Source organism: Gallinula chloropus (assembly GCF_964237585.1).
Source record: "Gallinula chloropus genome assembly, chromosome: 6".
NCBI lineage: Eukaryota > Metazoa > Chordata > Aves > Gruiformes > Rallidae > Gallinula > Gallinula chloropus.
The window spans coordinates 18,927,822-18,950,653 of NC_140091.1; the positions used below are offsets into that span (position 1 = coordinate 18,927,822).

At 43.2% G+C, this 22,832-nt stretch overlaps 1 protein-coding gene across 1 annotated transcript in view; it reads right to left on the minus strand.

Annotated features, from left to right (window-relative positions):
- COP1 (COP1 E3 ubiquitin ligase) overlaps positions 1-22,832 on the minus strand; it is a gene marked incomplete at its 5' end in the record, with an annotated part of 130,357 nt that overhangs the window by 79,582 nt on the left and 27,943 nt on the right. Inside the window, 3 exons of the mRNA XM_084266117.1 lie at positions 12,278-12,413; positions 15,804-15,918; positions 19,898-19,955. Coding sequence (XP_084122243.1) covers positions 12,278-12,413; positions 15,804-15,918; positions 19,898-19,955 — 309 coding nt within the window. The remainder of the gene's footprint in view (positions 1-12,277; positions 12,414-15,803; positions 15,919-19,897; positions 19,956-22,832) is intronic.

A 22,832-nucleotide genomic window follows, 5' to 3' on the forward strand; every position in this document is an offset into this window, starting at 1 on the left:
AATATGTAAAGGAGGACAGAGTCAGGCTCCTGTCAGTGATGGCCAGGAATAGGACAGGGGGAACAGGTGCAAGCTGGAGCACAGGAGGTTCCATGTGAACATAAGAAAAAAGCTTTGTCACCATGAGGTTAACAGAGCCCCAGGACCAGATGTCCTTCTCTGGAGACATTCAAAGCCACCTGGACATGTTCTTGTGTGACCTAGCTGATCCTGCTCTGGCAGAGGAAGTTGGACTAGATGATCTTTCAAGGTCGCCTCCAACCTCTAGCATTCTGTGTGTGTGAAATAAGAGCAATGTTTCAGTAGCACAAGTCAGTTATGGGACTGACAAATGTTTTCACCATCTCAGAGAGGCAGAGGTGCTGCAGTACAGACCTACTGCAGGCCTAGCATGAAGCAACCTCCTCTACAGATGAGAGACCAGGTCAAACACTATTTTCATCTTTTCTTTAAGGGAACCCTAGAAGGAAGACAGACTAGATCATTTGAACACCTGTTGAAGTTCCTTTTGGACCAGCAGTGGTCCCTGCTCCTCAAAAGATGTGCACAATAGAAACAAACAGCAATTGATCTTTTATTTTTTTAAACCTACTTTTAAACACCAGATTTCTGACCAGCTGAATTTTTCTACAGACTCTTTCAGGGACACAAAAAGTTCCTGGATATTTGAAAAGAAGATTTGTAAATGAACAATAGAATGTACTTAAAATCAAATCAAAATGAAAGGATAGTTTTGTTCTAGGGAAAACAGAAGAGAGACATTTCCTGTTCCCAAGTTCCTGCTTTCTTTTTCCTAAGAAGTTAATGACCAGCATACTACAGAAATACCACTAAGAGCTGCTAGAAAGTAAACACATTCTCAAGGGTTCTTGTTTCCCTGCTGCTTATCTTTATTCTCAATCCATGAGATAATAAATCAATTGCTTCATTTTAATGCTAAAACCTGTGACCTTGGAGAGCACTCATAGCTAACAAATGGAATTAGAAAATAAATTGCTTCTGAAACACGTCTGGAAACGTGGTGTTGAGGGTAGACCAGTGGGGAAAGAGTAAAGAATGAGTATTTACCAGTTCTGCCATTGTATGATGCCTCGCTACATTCACATCCTGATGCTTGTGCAATTGTTCTCCACATCTCAGGAGGACACACAGGAGTTTGAGAACTCATACAGGTGGACAACTTAATTGATTCCAGGAACAGAGTCACTGCCTTACCATAAGGGTTATGAAAAGGCAACAGCAAGGCTGGCATTCAGCATGTCACTCCATGCTAGAACTAGGAGGCACTCATGAGAAGACTGACTTGGGACAGATGAAGGTTCCTCCCTTTCCTGGTTCCACTTTAAAAACCACACATACATTCCAGGTACTTATTCCTGCAAGATGTGACGGTGGCAGAGTGGACCCAACAACACCAATCCATGAGCAACTGGTCCATATGAGATATTAACAGAAATGAACGTGGATACACCATTTAGTAACCCTGATATAAAGACTGAAGATGCTGCAAGAACACAACTCTACAGGCAGTGACCAGCTTGGCATACTCTGGGGTCTTCTGCAGGGACAGCAAGGGGCAAGGTGCCTTCCCAATAGACTAGAGGGGCACCTAACCCAGCAAGCTTCTGCAAGAAATGGGTACATGCTACATCTACTCCTTCAGATCAGGGAGCGGGGTGGAGGGGCACATCTAACTGCAACTGCTTTTAACTGCATCACTAGTTACAATTAAAGGTCTGCATCTAACTGTTCCACTCCTCTGTCCATACACACACGCGCTACCATTGCTACTATAATCATAATTGCCTCAACTCTGACTTGGTAACAAAAACTGACACTGTAGAGTTGCCATTTCCACGAAGCAGATGACTCCATCCCTCTCATGGGGAAGTGTATATATTTTCCTCTCTGAATATACCTAAGCCTTTCAACTCCACTTCTATCCAATGTGGTAGTGCTATTTCTGCATCTCTAACCCGAACTCCTATCTTGCTATGGCCCCATATTTAATTGCAACATGGACATCCTGGCCTCAGTTCCAGGGGACTTAATCGGCAAGAGGAAGGAGAGGTGACAACAGCAGCTTTTGCTCTTTGCTTACATTTCCCTTAAAGTTTTTCTCACTCTGTACTTCCACTCCCCCAGTCTCCAAGGGATATCCTGTCACTCTAACAGTCCCAAATCCCACATCTTCTAGCCCCATTGCTTATTCCCAATGGCCATTTTGAGGCATCGAAGCCAACGATTAGAAACTTCGGTTACAATCCAACATCGTCACCACCACTGCAAGCTGCTCAGCACCCGGGACTGACACAGAAATTGGTATTAATATCACATACCTGAGAGACTGGTTTTACCAGAAGACTGATATTTTAAGGCAAAGTAATTAGTGTCACTAAGCATGCACTAGCATACTGATCTGTAGTTTTTAAAAACAAAGCTGTATTCAGGCATAGGAAGCTGCTATTACAGCAGCTCAGGTTGTGTGCTCCACCAGCTCAGAGTTTTAATTGTCACATGTAGAAACAAAGGCTGCCAGGACAAAGCATATGAAGTTCCACCATCAAAAGACTGTTGTGCTAAAGCTGTGAGCAGCTGAAGTAAAAAGAAGCGGGTTTTTTTTCCGCTTTATTGAAAAACAACTCAAAAAGATGCATTAGTTACTTCTTAGCCCAGAGCACTACCTAGGTAAGGTTGTCGCTACTGTTTTGAAGTCCTTAACCTGTGCCACAGGGACAAGGACTGATGGCTGCTGGTTGACTATATTCTCCAATTCAAAGTGCTGTGCTGCAAAATGTTTTCCAAAACGTAAACTGAGCAAGCACATCATGATCCCGGAGAGGTTATTGCAATCACTGCTCAGAAAGGATCGCTTAAAGAAAAATACCCCAAACCTTTGATTCTCTAGACCACTATATGGATCGGTAAGTGTATAAACAAGGCTCCCCTTAAATGCATTCTATCAGAAAGCAGACACCTTCATCCCCAAGAATCACATTAGTTTGGGTCACATGTGACCCTTAGGCCACCAGAAAATTGCCTGATGTGTCTTCTAATCAAGGTGGAGTTGACACAACTACCATAGTTACTGCCTCTCAACAGATCAGGTACAGGTTTAATGAAAGCTGTGGGACAAAGGACCCCAAGCTATTTTGATGTGATCCCATCCCTCAGAGCTATCTGGGATATCCCAGCTCCAGCAGCACCAGCAGCCCAGGTACCCTCCCCTGGCACCTCACCTCCCCCTGGCTTCACATATACTATAGGAACACGCTCCCCCACAGCAAATCTCTATTTGAAGCATGAAAATAAGGCACTGGGAAGTAAGTTCTGTGTGTTTGACTCCCAAACTGGGGAGTGGAGATGGGCATTACAAGAGCTCCTGAGCATCTTTCTTGCAGCCACAGTAGCCTGGTGATTTATTCTGCTCCATTTGAAGAAAGGCATAAAAAGGTACCAAGCTGACAAAGTTATGTCATTAGACCTAGTTCCAAGCCCACTTCATGCTTACAGAAATCCTTTTAGGTGTAATGAAATGCCATCAGTCCTAACTGAGAGCACTTAGCAATACGCCCACTCCATTAAGCGCTTGCTTAAAGGAGAATATTACGTCTGAATTCAGAAGGTTTGGTGGGCTTAGACCCATCTCAGCTATGCAATCAAAACCAGAGCTACTTCCATGCTTTGTCATCACTAGATACATCAGTGTCACTCTTCTTTTAAAACCCCAGGAGAATACACAAGATTATGCTTCTTGCAACAGTTCAACTTCAAGAATCAGGATCCCCTCTATTTCTAGGGTGAAGCAACCCTGAGATTCATCTCCTCTAAATACAACCCATAATCTCTCAGGAAGCCACAGCAGACTCCCAGTTTTGCCTGTAAGGCTCTGCAGCTACAGACATCCTGTTCTGCTGCATAAGGGCTGAGGAGTTTTTTATACATGTATTCAGGGGAACCTGGTTTAATTAGCACTAATGATGAGAAAACCTATAGGGAACTACTGAATTTTGCAAGCAACTTAACAGAAAGCGTACTGACAAAAAAAGCCACTTCACTGCTAGGCAATGCTCTTCTGTATGCTGAAGAGAAGATGACAACAATCCCAGGGTTTAGATGCCAGACACACAGAAGTACAATGAGCCAAAGCCACTGTAAACAACTATCATGCAAGTTAATGAGGATTAGATTCAGTTTTTCCACAAACACCATTTTAAATAAGCTACAGCAAGGAAACAGTAACTAAAAATGCCAACAGTTAAACATGGAATGTTTTTTACGACACTATTTAAAATTCAAGCCAAATTATCAGTCTGCCTGTGATAATATTTTGGGTAACCTATCTGTATTTGAAAACCAGGATATGGCATTTCACCCAGCCAGGCTGATCTACAGCAGGTTACAAACAGCTCTGACAGGAGGAGCACAGCCTCAACATGACAAAATTTTACAGTGGGAGAGGTTTGAAGGCTCCAAACAGACTCAGCTGCCTTCTTTCTGCATTCAAGCTTGGGAAGCATTTCCAGCCTTTGCCCAAGCTGTACAAGAAGCAGGTTTGGGGGAGGACATCCTGCCCCCTAAAGGTGGTCTGCACAGCAGTACCATCTTAACAGGACCATGCCATTAAGTAGGAACTCAACCTGTTGTCGTGTAAGATACACCAGAGCGCCTTCTAGATTATAATGCCATTCAAAGGTTTGCAAGCTTGTTTTCAAGCCATCACATTTATTGCTACATGAACAAGGACTGTGTCTTCAAAGCTGAGCATGGCAGCTGCCAGAGCCAAACACATTCACATGAAGAGCTCAGCGAAGGGGACCTCCATTAATACAGGGACTGTAAACAATGCAGTCCACCCACAGGCTCCAGTTCTTAGTTCCACAATTCCTCCATGATTTAGCAGCTGAAGACATTTGCATCTCCAGCCGACCACACTGTCAGAGGTCCCAGTTCTCCAACTAACTCATTGCCCAGCCAAGTGCCCTAGTACAGCAGTCTGTGTGCTATTAACTCAAGCCTGACACCATCAGCTCTTCTGCCAGGCATCCCACAGCAGAGGATCAGAGGGGATGGCCAGAGACTGTAAACTCTTTACGCAGCTCAGCTCAAGCCAACAGGCACCACAAGTCAGGACACCAGCTTCCAGAAATACTGAGTCCGTATGCTACAGATGAGCTGTCTTGAGGACAACAGGCTGGGTGAGTTAAGTCCAGCAGTTCTCCTCCCTGTTAATGACAGCAGGGTGAAAACACTGTTTGAAGCATTTTTTCATCCAACTGCCACATCTGTTTGGGGAGATTGCTTTGATAGCATTCTGAATCCCTTTTTGATCGCTGTTTCGTATGCTACCTGTAAACTATGCTTTAGAAATAAGGGTACTTATGAAGACCCTGAGTTTCAGAGTCTCATACAGAGAAATGTGATCTGACTTCCACCTTCACAAGCATCTACACACACACACACACACACACACACTTGTATATACACCTGTAAGAACATGTCACTTCACCGACGCAGCATATACATCCCAAACATCTCTTTCTTCAAGTCTGCACTTAAGACAGACTAATTACCGTTAGCTCAAGCCTCTTCTCCAGGCTAAGCCATTTGTAAGGTTTTCCTCAGAACTGTTTAAGCCCATGCCACACATCTTTGCAGGCCGTAACACACTGCCCCGATATATTACTTTTTTCCCCCAATACTTACTATTTAGCAGACTAAGCCTGCTAGTTAGAGAGGAAGGAACAAACCTGCAAAGGCATGCTAGTGCTTTCCAGATACTGACCTCATAAGCAAGCTCATGCCTTTCCAACAAATATAGCTAGAGAATTAAAAGAACACTGGTGAGGTACTGGAACAGGCTGCCCAGAGACGTGGTGGATGCCCCATCCCTGGAAGTGTTCAAAGCCAGGTTGGATGGAGCCCTGGGCAACCTTGTGTAGATCCAGGCCTGGAGGTTGGTGGCCCTGCCTGTGGCAGGGGTGTTGGAGCCCTATGATCCTGGGGTCCCTTCCAACCCATGCCATTCTATGATTCTATGAATAAGTTACAGAAATTTGTGTTCCAGTAATTAACAGCCTTGTTTCTTCAAGGAGACACAAAAATTCACTGTATCACCAGTCAACTTTGAAAGCAAGCTATAAAACTGAAGGGGAAGTAAGGGAAATCTGTCTTCTGCCTTTTACCAACACTGTTGGCATGGAAATTCTGCATGTGAGTTGTTAAGTCACAGTTTTCATGGCTTGCGTGCTCAATTCCTGAGGCCACAACACAGCACTATCTGATGACAGCCAGTATTACAGGAACATCAGGAGGAACAGAAGGTAACTACCTGCAGCCTCACAAGAAAGACTCTTATCCTGATGCAGCGATGCTACTTCCACATGGTACCATCCCCCCACCCTAAATGTTAATCTTTCACATTAAATATTTAGCATCCACTTCAAGTTCCAGCTCTTTTGCAAAGCTTCTCTTCAAAAAATAGCCCAGTCTCATTCTAATAAATGGAACCCCATTTAGATTAACCTCTGTTTGTAGGTGGGGGATCTCAAAGTTCATAGGAAGCACACATCACTTTGTGCTGTACACAGTAAAGCCACCTAAGGATGTCAATCTTTAAAACCAAATTTAACAAAACTCAGCTAATTATCTGCAGATGAAGACCAGTGTGAAATACTAAGAGAGTTTAACAGGAAAGATCTTCCTGCTACCAAAGAGTCTGAAATTGCTAGGAAAAAAGATGAGGTCTCACCAGTGGCCATGCAACTTCGACTCAATAACTTCCCAATTTCAAGTTCTCAGTTAAGTTTGCATTTTCAGGTCAAGACTAGAGACAGGAGCAGACATGCTCTTCACTGGTTTCAGAGTCCTTTCCCGCAGCAGCAGCCCATTGTAGGAGCTTGGAGGGCTATGTTACAGAGCTGGGAATGTCTCTGAACTTCAAGATCTGAGCTGACATCCCCATAACCCTCCCACTGAGTACAAGTCGCATTCAGCTTCTGCTGAAGGGATCTAGACCACAGTTCTGTACTAGGAAATACATCAGTTCCACACTCCAGAGAAAAGGAAGCAAGGGAAAGGCTCCATACCGTACTCAGCTCTCATTGAGCAAAATCCCATTTTCAGTCCCACACAACCTCTGGTCTGTGGGCCAAAACTTCAGATGAAGTAAATTAAGAGAACCACAAACTTCAAGTAGGCTCAGGGTATATTTTAGGTTTCCTCAGCCACTCTGCAACTCAAGTCTCTTATCCAAGCATTTCTCTCTCCCTTTCAGTTGTAGGAACCCAGCTAAGACACATCCATCCGCAGTTTTGAACTTGTGCTTGTAAGTAAGAGTCCCATTTCTAAAATGATCGATTTAACGGACTAAGAAAAAAATCAGCCCTCATTTCTCATCTTCAGGGAGCAGCATCTACTGGAGTCTGAAACATCATCCTGTGAAGGATAAAGCCACTTACACTTCTTTCATTTATCTTTACCACTGAGATAGAAGCATTGCTGGTCACAAACTTACTGAAATGACTCATCTAATCCTACCAAGCCCAGGGCATTAAAAAATAAATTACAAAAAAAAAGAGGCTTGTTACAGTGGACGCAGAACTAAAAAGTACCTTGTTAAAGGCCAGGTCTGAGAATTTAAATGAACAAGTAATTGTAGTCCAAAGTAAAGATGGAAACAAAAAAGAGAAGGGTTCAATGAACACATGGAAAACATACTCCTAATGGATGAGTTTTCTTTCCAGCTCACCTTTGAAGAAAAGGTTTCAAGGTCCTGTTACTGAAAGGGTCAACACAAACAAAAATTACTATCTCGAAACTGACTTAATTGTACTGTTTGAATGCCTCTTTGTATCTCGTTCATTACTGAGAGGTAATGGAATAATAAGCAAGCAATAGTAATTTTTTAAAAAGGAAGAATGTACCCCAAAGGAAGGTCTACTTTTTCAACAGGTAAGTTTAGAATGCTTTCAGCAGCCAAAAACCAAATTGTACCTTCCTCTCTGTAACTCACTATGCCTTTAGATAAATATATAGGTCTTGGCCATCCAAGCCCTTTCAGATGTCATTTTAAGACCTTTCAGAGAAACAAACTAACACTGAAAAATTTACATTCTGAGCTCATGACAAAAACCCACACCATTTGCCCACAAACCTCTGAGACTCATGGATTCCACCAGTCCTGGGAACCGGAAAGCAGGGAGAACCAGCTCTCTGAAAAACCAGGTTTCAGGCAGACATCTTGCTGTAGTCTATTTTACAGATTTTTAGCTTCTTTTTTTGATCTAGGAAAGACTGCCACGTTATTCTCTGAAGGCCTCTGACAGTGCTAAAGCAATTTTCTACATAAATCATTGTAATGCTAACACTGCAGTTTACAGACTCATCTTTAAAAGAAAGCCTTTACTGTTTACTACCACAGCAAGCAGAGAGAAGAAAAAGTTAAGCTCCGACTGCTCTGTCTGGGGGCATAATAAATGGAAAATTTATTCCTTGGCCCAATTCTAACAAAACTTAATAGATTTGTGAAAGCCATGTAAATACTTTGGAGTTAAGAGAACTGAGCGTATTAAAAAAAGCATTTGGCACACTGAGGTGCAGGTACATTAGTATTGCAAGCATGGGAAAAGTCCCCTAATATTAAAGCAAAACAGAGCAACCAGCAATTGTAAAGCCTTAAACATGTTTGCTCTGAACATCCTTCCCTGTTAATCTGTTTTTTCTCAAAGCAATTAAGGGGATAAAGAAAAAAAAAATAAAGAGGACTGAGGGTTGTAAGCTTTGCTTGCGAGCACATTTCTAAGCAAGGTAGGGAAGCCCTCCCTTGCTGGGCTTTACGATCAAACTGCATTATCTTTCTAAATAAAGCCCAAGATGGAAGATGCACAGCTTGGGTACCAACCCTGCATCCCTCTCACACCTCCTGCCCTGCCTGCCAGCACAGCAAAGAGCGGCTGCCACCGTGCGGATGCTGCATGGCGGCCACAGAGCTGCCAGCCCGGCAAGGCTCAGCATGGGTCCCTCAGGGAAGCTCCTCGTCAGGCTGCGCCAGCTTGGAGAGCAGAGCATCGGCTTGTCCCTTCACCCCGAAAGGCAACTGTGGCTTTCCTTCTATCATACCAGAATCTGTATAACTGTACAACCTACACCGTGATGTAGATATACAGCCTTTAATTACAATTGGCATCCTGTTACCAGAAACCTGGGCTTATTTCCCTTCTAAATGAACAGTGAGGTTTTCCAGCTATAAGGAACACATTTCCATCTTCCTCCTTTGCAAACCAAACTAATACATCTTAAAAACCTCTTTAAGCCAGCAGAACTCCTGGAGTCCAGCAGGGGAACTTCATGCAGGTTTAGAGCAATGCAAACCAACGACCTTGTCATTCTCTTGGTTTGTAACAGTTTATTTAAAAAAAAAACAAACCAGCCCAAACCTAAGAAGAAGGAAGTTTAGCTTCCAGTCAATCCTACTTTTATTCTTAAATATACTTAAAATATCTCTTAAAAATACTTACTTCTCACTTGTTAACCTTATATTTGTTTTGCTTCTAAATGCATTTGTCTCAACAGCCACAGCTAAGCCCCAAGACATTTTTTTTGTCTGTATTTTATCAGTGTTTTCTACAACATGCCCAGAAAACCTCCAGAAGTCACCATCTGGCTGGCTGTGCTAAAACTTTTCACAGCATTTCAGCCCTTTAAAAAGCTTTTTAAGTACCCTGATAACTAACTCGCTCCATCCCTGGGTACCTAACAGTTGCCATCACCAAGACACACACCTCATTCAGCTTCACAGGTTCCCTCTGAACTTGAGTCTATTAATTTGGACAAAGAACAATTAGTCATGAACACAGAAGTGTGCCGGCCATAAACTCTTGATCAACAAACTCAAACTGTGAAGGAACTGTTTGGATAGCCAGAAGCTAAGTAGAGTGACAGGCTGCTCAACAGCCATGCTTTACCCAAGCGCTTAAGGACACACTCAGCTGTGAACAGCCTTACACTCAGCCCACACACTTAAAACCCCTAAAAAAATCTCTTAAATGCTTTAATAAACAAAAAGCATGAGAGAACATTGCGTTGGGAGCCAAGTTGTTTCTCAGTTAAATGCATTTAACTACCAATTCCAGCACTGGCTTGGAGCGAGGCCCCACAGCATCTTCATTTTAATAACAGTAACACACATACTTCTCAAACATATTTCACCCAAGAGTTATAACGCCTTCAAAACAGGAGCGAGATTTACTGCCCTTCCAGCGTTTTCTAACCAAATACCACAAAAATGCTGCTCTTGCAGAATGTCAAGGAGAAGAAAGGGCAAAGGAGCAAAATCCAATCCGTACTGAAGTTGGTAGCTGAGGAAGTTTGTCTCTGTTGCAGTGAGATTCCCATCTGCATTTCATTGCAGCTAGCGTGAACCCAATCAGTGCAGGTTAAATATATGTCAGATCAGTGATTATTGTGTTCTGACCTCTGTGGCGAAGATGGACATTATACATTCCTGCTACATATTGCTGTAGTTAAGGACTCAATGCTGCTTTTTAAACAGCCTATGTATTCTATGCTACACATGCCTCTGTTTCCTCACATGATGCACCTGGGGTCTTTCAACCAGCTGCTCCACCATCATATGAACAGTCACAGAGTCATAGAATGGTCTGGGTTGGAAGGGACCCCAGTGATCATAGAGCTCCAACCCCCCTGCCACAGGCAGAGCCACCAATCTCAGGCCTGGATCTACACAAGTCCCTTCATATGGTGTTAGATCAAGAGTCAGAAAAGCCAAGTTTAATTTGTCATCGTCATGTTTTTTTACAAGACCTCAGGTATAACCACTTTGGACCTCCTGCTTACCATGTTCAAAACAGGGAGGATACTACTTGTCTCCCTCCAAAGGCTGTTGTGAGCACAGCGACTTATGAAACACACCCATTTCCTATGAAGCCAAGCTGAGAGAGCTGGGGTGTTTCAGCCTGGAGAAGAGAAGGCTCCAGGGGCATCTTATAGCAGCCTTCCAGTCCCTGAAAGATGCCTACAAGCAAGCTGGGGAAGAACTGTTCACATGGGCATGAAGCGATAGGATGAGGAGTGATGAGTTTAAACTAGAAAGAGGGAGATTTTAGGTTGGATATTAGGAAAGAGTTCTTCAATATGAGGGTGGTAGATCCCTGGCACAGACTGCCCAGAGAGGTGGTGGAGGCCCCATCCCAGGAGACATTCCAGGTCAGGCTTGATTTGGCTCTAAGCAACCCGATCTAGTGAAGATGTCCCTGCTCACCACAGGGGTTGGACTAGGTGGACTTTGAAGGTCCCTTCCCACCTAATACAGCCTGGGATTCTATGATTTTAAGAAGCTACTGGGTCCTGCATACATGCCATGCAGCAAAGACTTCTCAGTCAACAAACTACATCACTTTTTCCACCACCATCAGCTCTGGACAAGCTACCACAGGCTAATTAAATCCCCTAGGGAATGCCTCCATAGCTGCTAAAACCAGTGTAAGGTTAGGGCTGCTAGCAGGTCCCAACCTCTCCCCACACTACACCTGACTCCCCAGGCAGATGGTTCATGGAGCCAAGCTAGAAACTTATCATGCTAAAGAGACTATCAATAGCATTTCAGCAACTGAAGTGTCCACACTGAGCCCAAGTGAGCTTCAGCAGGGGTGCACAGGACATGACCACCCTACATGGCAGGGGGTACAGAGTTGCTGATGGCAAGCACGGAGCGGTCAAGTTGGCTTTAGCACAGCCACCTCCTTCACTAGCATTTGGAGCTGTAAACAGAGCTTCTAATGCTCAAGAGATCAAGCAAGCAGTTAAAGACAACTCAACTATATAATTTTCCATTACAACTGGATTCACCAACAATATTTAAAGCCACCACAGATTCTTAAAGCTACCAACACCAGGCAAGACAGATATTCCTTAAAACACCAGAACTGCACTGCTTCCAACGCAACTGTACTAGCACGGAGGGGTCTGAACCTACAACAGGCTCCGTGCTTTATGACAACAGCTCCAGATACCCACTGGCACCTCAAAGGTTCCACACCCAGTCTTGACCAATACAAACAGCAATAAAAGGTACACCACAGTCCTCAGGCATCTTCACAGACCAACAACAATCACACACTTGCAAAATTCTTTTTGGGAAGCAACAGCAACTTGTTATGTGTGCACAGACCACAGCTTGTTCAACACGGGTTATTGACTCTGCCACAGCAGCCCGTATCAGCAGGGGACACTCCGTCAGAGCCGCAGTATGTCTTACCTGGACACTATGCTGGAGCCGTTGTAGAGGTCACTAGCGTAAGACAGCGTTGCCAGGGGTCGGACAGAATTGTAACGCGTGAACTTGGATAGACACTCCTGAAACTCATCCAGCTGGCTTGTGGTTCTGCTGTCATCTAAGGAGAGGCAGCAGCGTTCCGGAGGAGAGAAATAAGACAAACTCAGCAGCAAACAAAAAAATATCAGAATTACCTCTTCATGTGATACTATCTCTGCTCTTACTCAGGAGGTTTCTTGGCCAAAGTCAGGTTCTCTCTCACCTCCAGCATTCCCTGAAGGCAGTACCATTATCTATTTTTTTTCAGAGCACAAATTGAGTCTTACTGCAACATTGAGTAACCCTAGTATGCTGAGAAATTGCCTTGGGGTGGGCAATACAGGTCTCCTAGTAGGCAATATAATTTGTTTTATTCAAATGGTCCATCTAGATTAACAGAACACCTTTAAGGATATTTAAACACACTGGGAAAACAACTTCTAGTTTTCTTTCTTTCCCCTATACTTCTGTTACAATATGCCCCCATTTGGAATTGGTTACATTCAAAATACTTTCAGGAAGAGTTGGATTTAGGGCTGGAGAAAGAAGACAAGCACAAAGCCAGATGATTTTCTGTATTGCAAGTTTTGCGAAAATTACGACCTTCAGCAGACAAGGTGAAATTGAGTCAGCTTAAATAACGATGATAAATATTCTGTGGGAAATGGCACATTTTACTACAGAAGTTAAAATTAAATTGCAGTGTAGAGAGCTGAAAGTCATTCCTGAATTTCTCAGAAGTCCCTATTTTTCTTGGTGTGAACAGAATTTTATGTGTACCATTTAAAATTCAGCACTTCCTAAATAAGGAAAAATTCCCAACTTCCAGCAATGCCTCCTGAGCACACCAGCCCTCCTAAATGTGATTGTGTATCTGCAGTCAAACATTATGTAGAGCCTTTGAGGCTCCGTAACAAGCCCCAGAATTCGCAGCAACTCTCCCTTTTCCTCCTCCAATAGTCCCACCGTTCACTTTCTCTTTCTGTGCCAGCACAAGGTAAGGGAACTAAAGCTGTGGCTGCTCTCCACACTTAAACACAGGGCCTTGATTTACAGGTAGTCTAGTTTGTAAGTCACATCATTGGACACCTTGGCTCCTGGTAAGCACCAGCATCCACTGCAGAAGCAGAGAAGCCAGACACATACGGCAGAGATCACAATTTCCACTTGCTAGTTAAGTTATTTTTATTAATTTCCTTATGAGCAGCATAAGGAGACAACAAAGCTCTGCTTATTAGAAAGCTCTGGAAATACTGGGCTGAAAAAAAGGAAGATGTTGATCTCAAAGCAGAATACAGCTGTGATTTTTTGTGGGCAAACAGAGAATAATCACCCTCTGCACCCTGGTAATTCCTTGCCATCAGAAATTACCTTGCTCTACACTTGGAAGGCATTTTGAAGTGTTCCTTCTATGCTATTTAATGTTTGAGCATATAAAGGAATGGAGAAGGTTAGTAATTAGCATGTTTAAGGCTACTAACGTATTCATTACCAACATCAGATCGATCAAAAGGGGCAAAATGAACAGAGTACTGCTCCAAATTAAAATTGCCAACACCTGACTGCTACAGGAAACAGCCCAAGCAGCACATAAACATCAGTGTTTCTCAAAGCCTGCCTTCTCCTTTGGCACTTTGATAGGAACAAATAGCTGCTACTCTTCCTTCTCCCTCATTTAGACATCGAGCACACAGTCCTCCTGTAATTTATTCCATATCTCTGCCTGGAAAACCAAATGTTATTTCTCAAGACATTTTCCCCATCAAAGTGTACAGCCATTTCATAATTACAGTTATAGCACATCTCCAACTCCCTGCTAAAACAGTCATAGGCACCTCTTGCAAAAAAGCTTTAAATCCACATTAAATCCCATTTAAAACGTGTCAAAAAGCAGGAATGACTTAAGAGAAGAAAAATTAATCAGGTATCACAGGTTATCCCTTATTTAGGAGAAAACCCGCACTCGCAAATCCTCCGCTCTGGGTGCAGATGACACGTATGAATACAAAGAAGAGTTTCACCACATTCATATTTATAGTTCCAATTATGAAGATAGATGTCTGCTAGAAGGGGATGCTGGGAAAAGCCCCACTTGTTATCCTTGCTTAATAAGTATTATTTTAACATAAACACAGTTCTGCATCACCAAGTTAGCACTGCATGAAGACATCTCGGTGTGGTCTGTGGAGTGCTGGAGTTGGCAGAGCAATGGCTCACTAAGCCTTTCACAGGAAACCGGCTGGTCATATACAGCCAGCTCCTCTGGTTTTCCAGCTACTGAAGCACCCCTTTTCAGCATCCTGCATTCCTTGTTAAAATTATTTTGCTGGGCATGATGAGAGCAGAGTCAGTCACTGCTGTGAAGTAGGCAGAGGTAGAACAGAGTGAGATCACCTGAACTACTCTACAGCCTTAAAAAAAATAAAATGAAGCTTTAAATTAAAGTGGATAAAAACTTAAACTGAATTAATGAAGGAAAAAAGAGTGGTGGTTTCCACCCCAGCTGTCTTTCTAGTCTCTGCATCCTGGGAGGTCAGTCATCACCTGCCAAGCCTACAAGTGAAGATATTCTGCCTGGTCCCTTCTTGTTTCCAGAGGTTGCTCCCATGCCCTGAGGGCTGGCTTCAGGCTGTCACTCTCCTCAGCGCTGCAAATCTCTGGCCTGCCACAGCCCATTGCCTGGAACTCTTTTCCCCCAAGCTGGTTTCTTCCCCAGAGGGCCCACAGAACAATCCTCCTCTCCTCCAAGACACATTCCTTTGACCCATCTGTTCCTTAAGAGCATCTTGTCATGTAATTAAGAACCATCCATCCACTTGCTAACAATTACTCTCGCTGCTGTCACACTGTTACTCAATTATGAATGAGGCAATCCAGGCAGTTGTGAAAACAGCTTCTAATTCTCCAAAACAAGCCTTAAACCTCAGGTGTGCCCCACGGGACACCACCACCATTGCACACTCAGGTTCTATCCACCAAGCCATTTATTAACCAAGACTCAATCTAGCAAAGACAGAATAACCTCCAAGTGTCCTACTGCAAGCCAAATGCAGGAGATTTATCATTTAATGTTTATACCTCTTTAGTAATTCAAGAGCAGTGTTTTTTTTAACTCCTGTGTTTCTACCACATCTAACAGAGAGAGAAGCCAGCCACCACTTTCAAACACTGGCATCTTCAGAGCAAGGATCACTGAAATTGTTTACGGTGGGTTATGCCCTTCACAGTACAGGATTACAAAGCAACATGTGCACCCCTCCAAAGTGACAGGATGAAATTTTCTAAATTTAGCAACTTCAAGGAACAGTCAAGGAAAACAAAATGTGAGTAGCACACAAATGCATACAGCAATGTTCCTGTGATGTGGAGAAGTAAAAGCTACGCTCAAGAGCAAGCCTTTGCAGAGAAGCAGGCACTGGAAGCTCTGGAACTGATGTGGGAAGCAGAAAACCATGCAAGTGGAACTCACCTGAGACACGTGTCATCCTGGTGGAAAAATAGCACTGCTCCAGGTCCTCAAAGTGAGCTGTGAGCCGCTTGCGTCGTGAGGCTAGCGTGCTGTTATACCACGGCTGCTTTTTGGTCTAAACAGAGACAAGAGAATGCTTCAGAAAGGTAAAGCCAAACCTGGGTTTTGTTTCAGAAGATTTTATTGAATTATAAACAATTTATACATTATAGATGAAGGATTAGAGGTATAAAGTGACAATAAATTAAGATTTTGTCACTATCAACAGCTATTCTTCAGGTCTGATGCTGCACCCTTTAACTTGACAAACAAGAAAAGCTCCTTTTAGATGCTTTTTGCTTCCCAAATCTTTGCAGATTTACCAGTTCGTCTCACGCACAGGCCAGACTGCAGCAACCCTTGGGGAGTCACGTCCTGCATTTGTACAGGCAGACGGTGGAGGCCAAGGACACTGGGCTTCCAGCTTCACAAATCAGACAGACTGTACAACAGATACTTTGTAGACCCCTGGCAGACAGCTTGTTAAAAAGAGAAGGGGGTGTTTGTTTTAAAGAGTTAGTTACTGAATTGTTCCTTTTGAAGCAGCTCAGTAACTCTCTGTAAAGCAAAAGTAAGTACAGAAGCAGAAGACACCATTGAGTCCAAAGGTTAATTGAAAAGAAGTCCAAACTCATCGTTTATGCCATTTCCCAACCTACCCAAGCAGTAATAGCAAAAGGTATAAGCAATGGATTAGAACTATGGAAGCAAGAGCTCCTCCTGAAGTCAGAGATAATACTGTACTTCTACTAGGAAGGAAAAGGAACCAATCCTACTACACAAGCAGTACAAAGAGCACCTTGCTTTAGTTCATATTCAAAAAAGTCTTACATATTACAGGCTCAAAGTTAATGGGGAAACCGTGGAAGATTTGAGAACCTCCAAGCTCCCTAATGAACAGTATCCCTGACCACACACAGAGTCTACAAAGCCACCAACGGCACCATCAAAACATATTAAGGAGGAGACAAAACCCCTTGAAAGAGCCCAGCACTGGGCCACCAAGATGACAAAGGGAGTGGGACACCTTCCTCATGAGGACAGGCTGAGGGAGCTGGGCCTCTTTAGCTTGGAGGAGACTGAGGAGTGACCTCATTAACGTTTATAAATATGTAAAGGGCGAGAGTCAGGAGGATGGAGCCAGGCTCTGATCAGTGATGGCAGCGATAGGACAAGGAGCAACATGTGCAAACTGGAGCAGAGGAAGTTCCATGGGAATGTAGGGAGGAACTATTTCACATCACTGTGAGGGTGATGGAGCCCTGGGACAGGCTGCCCAGAGATGCTGGGGAGTCTCCTCCTCTGGAGACACTCAAACCCTGCCTAGATGTGTACCTATGTGATTTAGTCTGGATGATCCTGCTCTGATCTGGGGGGGTTGGACCAGATGATCTTTCAAGGTTCCTTCCGACTCCTCACATCTTGTGATTTTGTGAAAACCCAATCCACATGCAACTTCCCCCTCAATCCATGCTGGAGAACGGGCTGCTCATTACCTTCATCAAGAGCAAACTAAGCTTAAAGCCCACTCAAATTCTGCTTAGACCTGTATGAGCAGTAACCTAACATTTTATGGAAAAGAGCAAACACTCAGTGAAGCCTCCAGACACAGCTTCCTGCCAAAGCCCACAGCTATATGTCACGACTCTTGCTTGTATGTTGACAGCACCTCTGGTCTATGCAGCTTGTTTCATTTCAAAAGCAACTCCAATCTCACCATGCAACTAAACACTGGAAAGCACTTTTACATCAACCCCTTTAACTACACAGCTCAAACTTCACAGCTCTACGAAACAGTTAACAAACACTTTCATCCCATTTTCCTATTAATTTTGCGTGCCAGCCTACAAGGGCTCCAGCCTCTGAGCACATCAGGAGTGATTAGGGCTCAAGACAACTTCAAGCATCGAAGAGCAATCAGTTTGGTCTCAAGTGAAGGCGAAGCTGCCTGTGACATGGTGAGTGACACAGCCCAAGCCCACGGCTGTTCTGCTAGATGAGCCCAGCCCACACTGGGGTGGAATCAATCACCATAACTAGTCGCTCACTGTGGGATATACCTGCTGGGTCTCCAGAGGAAGATCCCCTCGGAACAGGACTTGGGCTGGCACACAGTGACCCAGCAGTGGTGAGAATTGATCTTCCCAACTAAGTATTTTAAACTGCTTGTGTTCTACCAAAACATTCATTGAGTTTCTATGATGTCTGCTCCCTCGTTAAGCAATGAGGTGAAACAGGAGCTAAAAACATAAAGGGAAAGAAAATATTACCCAAGCATTTTTTAAACTGCTATAGCTGCTACAGTTGTCCTAGTTGAGGACATTAGCTAGGGCTGCTCTGTTATCAAGACTGATTTTACTGTCTGAGCTCCATTAGGAGCTCTGATGAGTCTTAACAACTGTGGAAAAGCTTCACAGCTACACAAAAGCTCCTTATTTCTAGCAGAAAAGCATCACCACTAAACACTACCTGCAGAATGCCCTGGGGGCTATATGACACGTCCACTTTTTCTTCCACAAGCTAGGCTTCAGAAGCAAATCTGTCCTATAGCTTTGTGGTATATAAACTCTTCCACTAGAGTCGTGAGCTATGCACAAAGTAGCTACGTTGAGAAAGCAAGCTATGCCACCTCTGTCCGTCCTGGCACAGCTTCCTACTGCCAGCAGCGCCCAACCTACGATTTTCACCACACCTGACAGTCAAAGGAAAAAAAAAACACAACTGAATTTACATTCTTCAAACTGGTTTTATGGTAAAGTCTTGTTGCAATTAGACTGCCTCTGAAGGAAGCATTTAGCTTTCAGAGGTCTCTTTCAACTCCCCATCCAAACACCTGTAAAAGTTTTGTATGAAAATTTGCACTAGAGGATACAGATCTTGTTACTCTTGGGGGCAAGGAACTACATTTGAGAACACCAAAAAAAGATTATTCTCAAATATGGCTGTCATACCAAATGACTAAAGGCTAGGCTGTTTGCTTGGTGCACTTACCAGCAGTACAGCTATGCTATTAATTTTGTCTTTGAAAGAGAAAGAAAAAGTACAGCGACAAGTCGTGTCAGTGGAGAACAAACACACTGTACCATATCAGCCCTGAACATCTCCACCCACATTTCACTTACCCTCTGAAGTGAGGTAGAGCTACAAGTCTTTGTTCAAGCAAAAAAAAAAAAAAGTCTCAGACTGCAGCAGCAGAAACAACAAGTATTTTCCCCACAGAACAAGAGTTGGAATTTTCCAATTACCAATTAGTTATACAGCTGTATACCCAAAACCCTGCACACACATCAGCCCAAGCTTCTCATGTTTCTTCTACCCGGGAATTCACCAGTTTGCTACCGCAGCATGCCAGGGATGCTCCACCACCAGCAGAGAGCACCAAAGGCACCAGCTGGCACTTGCCCAATGCTCCCATCCATCTAAATCAGAACCCTTTAGCCTTCTGATGCTGTGAGCTGGATACCAGTGACATCTTCCCCGCCCAGCTGCATCACAGCAGTGCTGTCTGGCATTCAGTTTGGAGACTTTTTCAGGCAGTTGGAGGCTGCTTGCCAAACAGTTTCACTGTAGACACAATTTTTTACCCTCTACGTGAATCTGTAACGCAGTTTGTAAGGCCCTAATGAGGACAAGCTCCGTATGTTTGGAGAATTAAATGCTTCTTGTTTTGAAAATTAAGCTTGATCCAAAGCTATTTAAGTCAGTGTGAAGGGAGGTAAATCCCTGACCCTCTGCAAATACTGCCCACTTGGGAGAAGTGATGAAGAGCAAAGTAAATACTCCCTCTACCATGGAAGAGCCAGCTTCAAGAATAAAGTCAGTGTCTAAATATATTACACTAGATCTCTTTCATGTCATGAATATGGACACTCACAATCACAGTCATTCCTATAGCTGTAAGTCTTGGCTCCAGCTTGCCCATATAACCAGTTTAAAGCATAGGCAGGACTCAAGTTGAGCAGTACCGTGGCAATGGACAGAGTTGTGCCTAATATCTGCCCAACCTTTAGACCCATGCTCCCATCCCCTCTGTGCAGACACACGTTTTACCTTACCTGAGAACTGCCGCTGAAGCCTGGGGGCTGGCTATACTCCGTGGAGTCGATAATACTACTGCAAAACCAAAAGAAACAGTCTGCTTAAATCACTGTACAGCTACCCTTTATCATTTTTAACCAGGTATTTATTCCCCCTTTACATCCTGCAGCATACCAGCCTTTGAAATCCATTTTACAGACACGAAACAAGGGTATTTTTGTTTGGGGCAGGGAAGAAGATGGGGTAGGATTTGGTTTTTTTCTTAAATACACAGATCTCTTAGAGCAGAAGAGTGTCACATGCAATCATGTGCAGTGCAATCTAATAATTTCTGATTAGAATGTAAAAGCATATTTTGTATGAAATACTCTGGAGAAGGCTTCCAGAAAATAACACACTACCATTGGCTTTCAGTTCCTTTCAAAGAAAAAAAAAAAAAAGAGAAAGTTAATGCCATGCCATTTGAAACAGCACTGTGAAGAGAAAAGCTAGAGACAGGCACTAGTACTCCAGATATATCCAAAGACACACAAAGCAGTTGAGTAATGAAATAAAGAAATAAGCTAAAAAAAAAAAAATTACTGACAGCCAGGCTTACTATCATTAGAAAGTGCTACACCCTATGTAGCTACATAGTTTCTATAATGACAAAACACACCTTAAATCACTGTTTTCAAAACATGGCATACATAAGTGAACTCAAGAGATTTAACCTTCAAAACTGCGAAAGGATCTACTGATAGAAGCAGACAGCAGAATACAGGCAAAACATTTAGCTCTCGCAGTGATATGCCAGAGCAAAGCGCCCTTATCACGCAAGTTTAAGATACTTTTAAAGACAAGTAAAGCTTCGTTCGCAAGACCATTTTTTTTAGTTGCTGAGAACACGTTACAAACCTCACTGTCATTTGTTTCTAATAAAAAAAGAATAATCTTTAGAGTTCACTTGCTTCTGCCACGTCATTTGGCTCGGACAGAAAAGAAGCTTTCTGGGTTTGTTACTCTCAGTCTTACTTTAGAGGTAATCTTAGATTGAAGCACGGCTTAGGACAGCTGAAATTTCTTTAAAAAGCTGCCAGAACACTGCTATAGGTCCTAGTTTTGTAAAAGATTATATTGTATGTATTGATGTTTATAGAACAGCTGCCAGAACCACTGCGTACGTAGATTTGATACTTTTGGTCATAAAATAAGCACTTTGGCTGAAACACTACTCAGGGCACCTGTAAGTCTAGAAGCATGAAACATTGGGACTAACGGCTCAAATATTTCTCAATGTTTTAAACCACCCCAGGAGGTGGAGAGAAACAGAAACAGAAGATGAGGGATGATTTTCAAGTCCCATTACTGGTTAACTTGTAAGAGGAGATTGATTTGGCTTCTGTTATGGGCAGGACAAAAGCTGCAAACCAAGAAAATCTGAGGAATAAAAATCATTATTTGCTGCAAGCTATCGCAAGGGAGAAAACAACAGCCGGGCTGTTCCAAGGCACGGTCAGGGACAATGAACTTGAAATTAGAATGTGGCCGCGTGAAATAATGAAACACATACAGCAGATCCTGCCAGGAACAGCATGAATTAGACACTCGGCTGGAAAGTGATGAAGTACTTCACTCCGAGACAGGTATAGTGGCAATTAACAGCAAAACACGCTGACTTACAGTGTCTGGTCTTGTTTTGCTGCAGGTTGTCTGGTGATGTAAAGCCTTCAAGAGCACAGACGTCACCTCCCTAACCAGAACACAAATCCAAACTAATTCCTGTGCAGTGCCAGTTAACTGGTACACACCTGATTTTTATTTTTTCATTTTCTGAGTATTTGGTAGCTGTTTTTATTAGGAAAAACAAGGTCCCTCAGAACTCTTTAAAAGCTGTAACGTCAGGTTCAATTAAGAACTTGAGCCAGCCTAACACAAAACATTTGAAAACCTGAAAGAGCAGCAAGGAAACCACAGCAACCTGCAGACCAGAAGCCCTGTTTGGCACACCCTTACAGGGACAGGGGGTGGTAATTAGACGAAATAAAGGGGAAGGAGATGAGGATCTCAATAACCACATCAGAGTTGCCAGGCAACTAATTTTCAGATACGAATCTTTCCTCAGAAACTCCTATTAGAGTGCTAGCTCATAATTGCTATTACATGCAGTCACGAGAAAGTTGCTTATTTGTATCTCCTGTTTGCACCATTTACCGGGAGCAAAAAATAGCACGCACGCCTGCTCAGAACAACCCGGCGCAGAACTACTTGTTCCTTTCCCTCCTCCTTCGCCTCTTCTTCTCTATCAGTACACAAGAGCAGCAACCCGCAGCGCTCTGAACAAGCGCCATGCTATTACCCAATTTAATATTTCATCATACCCCGAACAAGCCTAAGAGAAAAACCCCCATGTGCTTCCCGAAGCAGGGAGCGTATTGAACATGATGGCCATGCTTGGGCTATTTTTTTTTGGCTAAAGAATGTCTGAAGGAAGATGGGGGGAGGCATGGTAATTTCGCATTCTGAAGATGTGGAAAGCACAGGGGGGAAAAAAATAGCTACAAACAATGAAAAGAAACAGCAAATTAATGAAGCAAGCCTGTGATTTAGAGGAAGCAGATGAATAAGGGCAAGTCACTAGAGACCAGATAAAACCAAATTCCAAAGAACTCTATTCTCTTGAACTTTAAATTCAAAGACTAAATAGGTTTGGGTTTTTTTTCCATCTCGCCATGGGTCTGCGATAACCTTGTGCTATTTATAAGACAGATCAGTAAAATTTTATATTTCATTAGCAGGGTGTAAAACACGTTAACAAGTTCTATTCCAATTTAAATATACCATTTTAATTCACCCATAAGAAAGAAAAGTCTCTGTAAGTTTGACAGCATTGTAACATGGAAGTGAAACTGTCTCAAGCTGTACTTGTATTTCATTCTTGGTGGTTCACAGCACCTCCAAAACACGCTTTGG